Here is a 9,473-nt window from a genome sequence, read left to right on the forward strand (position 1 = left end):
TTGGAGAATTGAACAAGAGTCTCTCCAAAACACCTACTGTTTCCACCATAGCGATGAGAGGACTGGTCATCGTAGCTGTGGCAGGTCCATAGCCGGGCCTCTTGTTTGTTCTGTACACAACCTCTAACTGACAACCTCTCTTAGCTTTTCAGTCAACTCTGTTCAGTACAACAGTAATATAAACACAAGCACAAAACTTGTCACAAATGTAATGTTACCTTCTGCTATTTAATGCTATTCAATGTAAATTTTCTTACTCATCTAGTAATATAAAACACTTCCTGTGTGTATAGACTGAAAATTATTATCAGAATCAGCTTTAGTACATACATATAAGGAATTTGGCTTCGGTTGTTAGGTTATATAAGTTATTTAACTAATTTTCTTGCTACTGTGGGAGTAAGAACTGGGTCCTCATGTTGCTCTTAATATGCACACACTGCTGTACTGTGAACACAGTGACGTCACATCCGTAAACAAAGACGACCCACGTGAAGCAGAGCGGATCGTACCATTTATATTAAGAGTGATACATTGTAGAGTATCGCACGAGATCGCCTTTCCCGAGCTGAATTTGTGCATTTAGTTTTATATATACCAGTATTAAACCTATTCTGTTTTTAATGAAGCGCTTACATCTTGTGTTGGCCTTTGCTTGTCCGTTGAACACCCCAGTCTGTGAAATGGTTTCCCCTGTTTGTCCTCAGAGCCCGTGGAGGCAGCGAAGGACCTTTAATAAAGAGACGGACAGTACAGGACGACGACGAATCTTCCCTTCAGAGTTGAGCTATTTTTGGCGTCAGTCTCCTTTTCTGGAGACTTGAATGAAGTAAGAATCATTTTTGTTCAGTACACTTTGTTCTATTGGAAATTGTGAATCACTCGGCTGTTTCTGTTCTCAACCTTGACGTTCATTTGAGGCTTTGTTGTGGAGCGGAAACTTGGATACAGTCGTCGAAGGTCCTGACAAACAGGTCGACGCTGCTGTTGAGGACTGGCTGCTATGTTAAACTAACCAGTTTTGTTATTCATATTTGGCTAGTGTTGCCAGAGCGTAAAAAATAACACTGTCGTGAAAAGCGTTGTTATATTGTACACAGCAGTTTACAGCAAATGTCTTTTGCAGGAAGAACGTTAATACATTTAGTATATTAATGCGCTTTTTGTTTGGGTTGTTTTATGGCACATGGAAACAAAATGTACTCTTTTAAATGTGCATGAAGTTCTTGTTTTGGTCTGCAGCTCAGATCACGTGTACCCACTTCTTCTGCGTGTGTGGATGTTTTTTTTTTATCCATGTGCATAGCTATGTCACCAAACATTTTCCATGTAGGGCTGAGAGACAGGGAGCTGCAGCCAATGACGAGAGCCCCCTTTTGGTTAGCCCAGCCTCCCTGATCCACTGCTTTGTTTACATTACTGCAGTCAGATCTGGCTGTCTTTGTTCCTGCAGGAGTTACTGTAACAATACATAGGCAATCAGAATCACTGCACATATATAAGTAACATCTCCTATATTTGCTGTCATTTTGGCTCACATGACATCCATCCAAAACACTCCGGCAAGTTATAAAAATACAGTCTGCAAACATTTCCATGCATATCAAATGTTTAGGTTTTAGCTGTCTGTGTTTGCAGAATGGGTCTATTGCAGCAGCGTACTGCATTGTGTTTTACTTAACATGCAGACTACCACATAACGAAGCAGCTCTTGACAGAGTGGACCTAATCCGTAATCAGTTTTATAGACTGCCCCCATCACTCTAGATAATCTCTGAAAATTGGCCTACTGCGTCGCCGTGACCTAGCTGTCAAGTCTAGCAGATGATGTAATGAATGAGCTGCGGACACAGCATGGGGTACACGGAAGTCACACACTCCCCACACCCATCCTCACCCCCCAGTGCTATCTTTAAACCAAGAGAGCAGCGAGGGAGTGTGTATTCATACTTGGCAGCAGATAAACTGAGACCAAGGACAGGAACACCCAAGGGTCACCCTGTCAGCACTGTACGTCTTAGATAATATTAAAAAGGCAAAGGCCTACTTAATGAAAAGTGTTACAGTAATCAAGATACATTTTTGTGTTTTTTATAGCTAAGTCTTGTGACCATGTACACAACTTCCATTGTGCTTTAAGTTTGAATTTCTGAAGTTGTATTTTCTTACTTTTCTTACAGACAGCACTTTTCTTTCCTATGCTAATGTTTTTTTTATTAGTATGGAGTGGTATGGATGTAACATGATCATTATGACAGTTGAGAAGTCCCTCTATTGTCCCATGTTGCCCTGGAGACATAATTGATCTCAGACAGGCGTGGACACAGTGTCCCCTTTTATCCTTGAGGAATACAAACTTTGGTTTAAACCTAGTCATGGAAATTGGCTCTGTTTGTGTCCTGACTTTGGATAGTGTTGTCATCCGCTGTGGCAGTGAACACACTCTGAATCACCAAAAGTGTTTTTTCCCAGAGAAACTTCGTGCACCATAAGTGAGTATGATGTTGATACCCAGAAGTTTGTACCAAGGCAGGGATCTCTGTTTCCATGGAGACTGGTCCGCCAACTGTTTTATCGCGCGTGACTGGTGTTTTTGTTACAATCTGCTGGCTGCCTTGGCAACAGCAACTATTGCTTAAGTGAAAAATGAATGCCGCCTCAGTCACTGACAGTCACACACTCTAACACACATCAACTAAGGCAATACTTTATTTGTTTTCTTGGACCTGTCAGCTGAGAGTTTTCTTCTTGTCAGCAAATTCCATGAAAAAGACCAAAAACCAGCACTATGTTAGCTTGTCTGTCAATACTGTCTCTCGTTACCAAAACCATTTGTTCCTACTAAATCCTTAAAGAATAGGTTTTGAATATATAGATTCATTTTTTTAAGAAAAAAGGCAAAGTGATCACCTAAAACTGCCAGACACTGTAGTTTTAGCAGACATTACTTTAACAGAAGTTAATTGTGCATTAGTTTGGAATAATACACATTTGAGTATTTATGACATCAGAATGGTGTAGGCTATGTGTGATTGAGTTAAATTACTTACAGTGTATGTGGTCATGGGAAATGACAATGGGTGTATTCATTTTTGGACAACAATAGAGGTCTGTGGCACTGAAAAAAGGTATTACGCTTTGGTAACACAGACAATATTTAGTAAGAAGGTACGTCAGGTTCTGTGAAAGTAGTAACATACCCATTTAATCGTGACTCACTGAATAGGTAGAGTTATACAAAGTGTTAGGAGTTAGATTTTTCGCAAAAGGCAGAGGGTTATAACCAGCTTCTCAAATGCAGCAGTAATCCAAGATGCCTCTTAATGATGAGCGACCTGCCTGCCCATCCACCGGTGAGGACCAAGGCAGTGATGTGGAGTCATCCTCGGAGCGCTGTGACAGCATGACGTCAACCAGTGACCTGGACTGTTCCCGTGAGAGCTTCACTAGCGACTGCTCCAGCAAGCACTGCACGCCGTCATGTGAGTTTGCTCACTGGGTGACCTCTGACTTGTTGCTTTCATTTCTGCACTGTTTCACACCTCACTTTGAAAAATGCAGTTTGGTTTATACTTTTATGTAGGTTTCAGAGCCCGGATTTTGTCTGTATTTTGTTATTTGCCTATTTACAAAGCTGGTTCAATATTTGTTTCCCACAGCAAGCCCACCCAAGACCTTAACCCTGGATGAAGTCATGGAGTCTGCCAGAGACCTGTCCAATCTCAGCCTTGCCCATGAGATCACTGTGAACCGCAGCTTCCATCTGCAGCCAAACAGCCTACCTCAAGACAGGTATTCTATGAAAAAGATCACTGACCTCCATCTGTTCATACCGTGATCATGTTTTGTAGTTTATCAGTGAACCTACTTACCTGTCAGGTAAGGGGTTGGCAAAATATAAAAGGAAGTGCACATAAAGTGTATCACACAAAATTTGTTCCAAGTTTTACAATATTTCGCAGACATTTTCCCCGAAATGTGGATTGAGTCAGTGATCAGAGATAAATGCTGTGTATGAAATGTAGAGTTTCTCAGTATTTGTGCAGTAAACGCATGTGCGCATCTCATGGAAGAGAGCTTTCATCACTAAACACAGATATGCCTTGTTTCATGTTGACTGTGCAATAGCCGTAAAGGCGTCTGGCATTCGACACTTGCACGGGACTTTTCAAAGGAACTTGAGAGAGTTGAAATCTAAACGGACACTATTTGTGCCAAAATTGTAGGAATCAAATAAAAACACTGCTGAATTTTTTAATAAGTCGCAGAGTAAATGAGCAGCTTAAAAAGTCATGATAACCTCTAACAACCACAGACAAACTGTATCAACAAGGAGGAACGCAGTCATCAGTTGAAGTTAACCAACAGGACAGGATGTACCTATACAATATTCAGGTTTGTCTTCTGATACTTATGCTTGGCGTGCAGTGCTGGAAGAAGTACTCAGATCTTTTACTTACGTAATAGTACAAAAGTTTCAGCATTAAACGATAGTTGAAATACAAAAAGTAAAAGTACTCATTACATTAGATTTATTTATCCGAAGCAACTTACAATAAGTGCATTTAACCACACGGATACGACCAAAAATCGCAAGAGTCATACAAGCATATTAATTATTGTATAGGTAGGATGGGCTCATTTCTTATGGCATGCACTGCCGGATAACTTGTGAATTTCACTAAGAGATCAATAAAATCTCATGTTCACCCATGATAATATATTATGATTTATTTGTTGATTACATTTTGTATTGTTAACCTGAATCTGCAAAGTGACATGTAACCAAAAGAGTCAAATACATGCAGTGGAGTAAAAAGTACAATATTTCAAATTGGAGAGGAGTTTAACTTTAAGTTAAGTAAGTACTTTAAATTTGTAATTACTTTACACCACTGTTGGAATTCAACCTAAATGACCAATTGTCATTCTGTCTGTAAAGGTTATGCGACTACTCACAAAGTAAGACTGTAAATCAAGAACATTATAGATAAATTAGATTAATTAGAATTAGTGTTTGAACAACTCTATTTCTTAGGATTTGGAGTGTATTTTGCAGTAAGGTGACAGATGAGACGTGATGCGTCCATCATACGTCAATGTTTCTACTGTATTCACTGACATCTGTCTATCTGTTTATCTGTAGCACAACTGAACTGAAGTGAGAGTGAAGAGGAGACAAAGAAAGTGAGGGGAGGAAAGGAAAGGAGAAGAAAATCTTAAGTGGTGTAAAAAGAGGGACAGCAGCAGATAAGATAGACAGCAAAGGACTCTGTAGTTAGTAGTAGTATTATCCTTAAGATGATGCACGTCATTTATTTAGTTCTTAGTGCACCTTCCCAACGAGATAACGGCACAGAATTTTCTCCCTTAGTGTTTGGAGAGGTGGGAGAACGAAGCCACAAGTCAAAGCCAATTTTAACAGTTTTTCCTGGCAGATAAAATACTCAGATGAACTGAATCCTCCATTTCTTGTTTTTGTTTTTTAGTTTATGGAAGGTAGTTAGAGATAATGTCCACAAGGCCTTCTGGGACATCCTGGAGTCCGAGCTGAATGACGACCCGCCTGAGTATGGGCAAGCCATCAGATTATTGGAGGAGATCAGAGAGGTCAGATGTTTACGCCTTTATTAGATCTGTTGAAATGGCCTTAATGCTCCTGATGTGTATTTGCAACACTTTTTGTATGATCCTTTTTGCGTGGACTATCCTCTCTTTTGTAACTCATCTGCCTCTCTCTATCCCCATTGCTACAAATAAGATCTTACTAAAATAACAATCATTTTCCTCTTTGGACAGATCTTACTGTTATTCCTTAATCCGGGTGCCAATCGGATGAGGACCCAGATCTTGGAGGTGCTGGATATGGACCTGATTCGTCAGCAGGCTGACAACGATGCTGTAGACATCCAGGGGCTGGCCTCTTACATCATCACCACCATGGGCAAGCTATGCGCACCAGTGAGGGATGAGGAAATCAAGAAGCTCCGGGAAAGCACAGATAACATAGTGACGCTGTTCAGGTAAAGAAATCAGCTCAAACATGCAGTTGCACAGATTGTGTTGTCTGCCTGTGAGAATTTTCTTATTTAGCTTTTGTTTAAGAAGCAGTTCAGTCACAGTGGCTCTTGTTGTTCACACGCCAGAGAGATCTTCCGTGTGCTGGACCTGATGCAGGTGGACTTGGCCAACTTTACAATCGATAGACTGAGGCCGGTGCTGCAGGGGCAGAGTGTTGAATACGAGAGGGCAAAGTTTCAGAGAATCCTGGACAAAACACCCAGTGAGTGAGCAGCAACACAGTTTTCTCAATAGCTTTTAACACTGTATGATTCACCATTTCTGTTGCCCGGTGGTTGCACAATTTAGAAAATATACTCACGTTAATTCAGATATTTGGTCAGTGGAATTTTTAGATTTGACCATTCTGCCTTGAAGAGTATAAAGAACAAACTCCTCAGTCAGTATTATGGTGAAATTTCCTCAGGTGCTTTGGACCACACCACCTCGTGGATCAAATCAGCACTGGAGGAGCTGTCGGCCACCATCCCCACAGAGCAGACTAAAGGCCAGCGAGCGGTGCCTGGACCCTTTCAGGTCCTCAATGTTGCCTTCCTCGGCATCCTTACATGGGACTACGACAAGAGCCCACTGCCCGAGGTAAGAGGATTTTTAATCCGAGAGAGAGATTGTAGCACCTTTTGTATATCTGGAGTCATCGTTTGTGAAATACATGAAAATATCTTAATTTGTGATGTTATGGATGTGATGTATTTCCCCTGTTTCCAGTCTTTATGCTGAGCACGGGATATTGCCCAGCGAGTGACAGTAATTATTGCAAAACGAGCCTTGACGGGATGATTCAAGCGAAGTGGAGGGGTCTTGAGACAGGAAGGGGTAGATTTTGTAATAAAATCAACAAGTTGACATGAAATAGTGACTTAGAAGCTTCCACTATCAGAACAGCGTCCATAGCAACCGTCTGTTACACATGGCAGCGGGCTGCTATACAGAAATAACAGACCATAGAATTGATCAACTGAATACTCATTCAGAATTGAGTATTCAACAGAGCTGTGTAATAAGCCAAGATAATGAAGATAATGGCAGTGATATCTATCTTCTCATTGACCTCTCAGCAAGAAGACAAACACAGATATTTCCCAAAATGTCAAAGTATTCTTATGAGTCTCCTTATTTTGGTTCTCCTTTAGACCTGGGTGACTGATGAGGCACGTGTACGAGAGATTCAGTGGCAGCTCCGGCAGTGTCAGGCAGTGAACGAGGTGCTGCTCATTGTCTACAGCACCATTGGAGGTCCTATCCAGGGTCTGCCTTCCCTGTCCGACCGCCTGAAGAGGATGACCAGTGTGCTGCTGGATGGGATGCACAGACCGTCAGTTCACTCTTTATCTATCTTAAATCCACAATCTGTAAACAAGCATGCAACTGATTACTGATGTTTGGACTTTACGTGAGATAGGAGTTCAAACTAGAACTCTCCTCTTGTTCTCTCTGCAGGGACTTCAATGCAGAGGAAGCGCTAGAAGGCATGAGTGCTCAGATCTGCTGTGAGCTCAACAAGTCTCTAACAGAGAGGGGTTACCCAGCACTGACCCCGGCGCTGCAAGCCACGCTTAGAGGACAGATCTGTAGCATCACTCAGAAGGACAATCCCATCCGCACTCTCGTTGGTAAGATACAGCGAGCAGGAGTGACTGATTTTTCACTGAAAGAGGAATATGCAGTGGTGCGAGTGAAGTGTCAGTGTCCTGAGGTTTATTTGGCATTTTCTAACCCGTAATTTCCCTTTCTCTTGTTCTCTTAATTACTATGCAGAGGATCGTGTGCAGCAGTACTTCATGGCGCTCCTCTGTGATCCCAAACCTCAGGCCAAACTTGAGCAGGTACCAGCCGGCCTGAACGCCATCAAACCTGAACTAGCAGTGATGGGAGCAAAGTTCACCTCCCTGGTCAACTACAACAAGACTGTTTATGGACCCTTCTACGCGGATATCATCAGGAAGCTGATGTTCAGCAGCAGCCCACCAGCATCGAACCCTCCTCAGGACACCGCTCGGGACTCCGTCACCACCAATTAAAACAAAACTTTGACTCATACAGTCTAAGGAGTCTTTGCTACTAGACATAACTAAAGCTAACGAGGTACCGCTATAGCTAGGCAGCACTACTGCTTCATTCTACCAGCGCACTCCCAACAGTTGGAGTTACGTTCAGCGTATTATAAATGTAGTTTTCAATCACTACGTTTAGCTGTAAGGCACTGCAGTGTAGGCACATTGCGGTCGACATTTAATGTGATCTGCGTTCTTTGTGATAAATCCTCTAAAATATGCTCTCCTGTAAACATTTACAGCTTCAAACCGAACAAACAAATAACGATCCATTACTGAACCTTTATAGTGATCCCTATATTGTAAATGTACTGCAGTCAATAACTCCCATTATTGGGGAGGGAGCCCACAGGGGGAGAAGGGCAAAACCTTTATATGTCTATAGCATACAGTAAGCTTTATGAAGCAAAGAGGAAGAAACTGTATTTAGAAAAGTAGCAGAGTAGCATATCAGATGCTTTACATATAACATATTATTTATCACTGTTAAATTCTACGGTAACTATAAAGTATAACTACATTTAACTCTGTGACCACTTTTGACCATATTAATGCAAAACACATAGCTCTTTCCCATGGACTTCTCATTGTTCTCCCTTTAACTTTTTTAGCAGCCAGAGAACTAAACTGTCTGTGTTCTGTTTAATCCACCAATATTACTATTATTTTAAGCAAAAAAATAGAGGTAGAAGCAAAAAACCGTTTGGAATTTTTATTATGTAAGAAAATATGTTGCATGAGTAGCTTTGTGTTGGGGTTGTCAGTTTAGTTTTTACTTGAGTAATTTGTCGGAGTATTTGTCACATGTCGTATGTTCTATTACTTTTACTTATTCTCTGCCCGTGAAAGACTTGTTATGTTGATTTTAGTTGATGTGTGTTGCATTCTGAGGTACTGTAGTCCTTACAGTATTGTTGTTTTGGCTGTTAAAACCTGTTGGGAAATGAAAGGTGCTGAACTCAAAGTGAATTTGTCCAAAATTTCCAGTGGACCCAGTAAAGCACAAAGAAAAGCAGGTTTGTACTTTTAAAGACGTTTACATGAAAATGTGGGAAGTTGTTATTTTTTTCTGTACCACAGTTAATATAATAAAAGTTTAAAATGAAAATTAGACTTTTTTTTGTCTTTTTTTAGGTGCTATGATAAAAGCAATGATGGCATGGTAATCTAAATATTGTTTTCCCATGATTTTTAATCGAATAAAAAAAAAAAACCTTTTATCTTGATGGTCTTACTACTTACTACTACTACTACTACTAGTAGTTTTAAGGCTATTAAAAAATTAAATGTATGAAACAAACAGTGAGATAAAATGGAACAAATTGGAAAATATTTAAG

General features: G+C 40.7%; 1 protein-coding gene across 2 annotated transcripts; it reads left to right on the forward strand.

Annotated features, from left to right (window-relative positions):
• Positions 1–679: 679 nt before the first annotated feature.
• On the forward strand, positions 680–9,237 carry tcp11l2 (t-complex 11, testis-specific-like 2). Of its 2 annotated transcripts, none has more exons than XM_070853526.1 (10): positions 680–829; positions 3,302–3,482; positions 3,660–3,792; positions 5,490–5,610; positions 5,800–6,023; positions 6,147–6,283; positions 6,488–6,660; positions 7,215–7,396; positions 7,522–7,694; positions 7,840–9,237. In XM_070853526.1, the coding sequence occupies exons 2-10, from the start codon at positions 3,314–3,316 to the stop codon at positions 8,100–8,102; spliced, it is 1,575 nt and encodes a 524-aa protein (XP_070709627.1). In that variant the 5' UTR covers positions 680–829; positions 3,302–3,313; the 3' UTR covers positions 8,103–9,237. The 2 variants fall into 2 exon arrangements, with proteins under 2 accessions (XP_070709627.1, XP_070709628.1); XM_070853527.1 differs by having other exon boundaries at positions 3,305–3,482.
• The last annotated feature ends 236 nt before the right edge of the window (positions 9,238–9,473 follow it).

The sequence above is a fragment of the Pempheris klunzingeri genome, chromosome 22, assembly GCF_042242105.1.
Source record: "Pempheris klunzingeri isolate RE-2024b chromosome 22, fPemKlu1.hap1, whole genome shotgun sequence".
In the NCBI taxonomy this organism is placed as follows: domain Eukaryota; kingdom Metazoa; phylum Chordata; class Actinopteri; order Acropomatiformes; family Pempheridae; genus Pempheris; species Pempheris klunzingeri.

Bases quoted from the DNA above. Each gene is read 5' to 3' on its own strand.
- tcp11l2 (XM_070853526.1), top strand. From the start codon at position 3,314: ATGCCTCTTAATGATGAGCGACCTGCCTGCCCATCCACCGGTGAGGAC. The intron at 6,284-6,487 runs GTGAGTGAGCAG...AAATTTCCTCAG, and splicing joins AATCCTGGACAAAACACCCA to GTGCTTTGGACCACACCACC. The intron at 7,695-7,839 runs GTAAGATACAGC...ATTACTATGCAG, and splicing joins TCCCATCCGCACTCTCGTTG to AGGATCGTGTGCAGCAGTAC.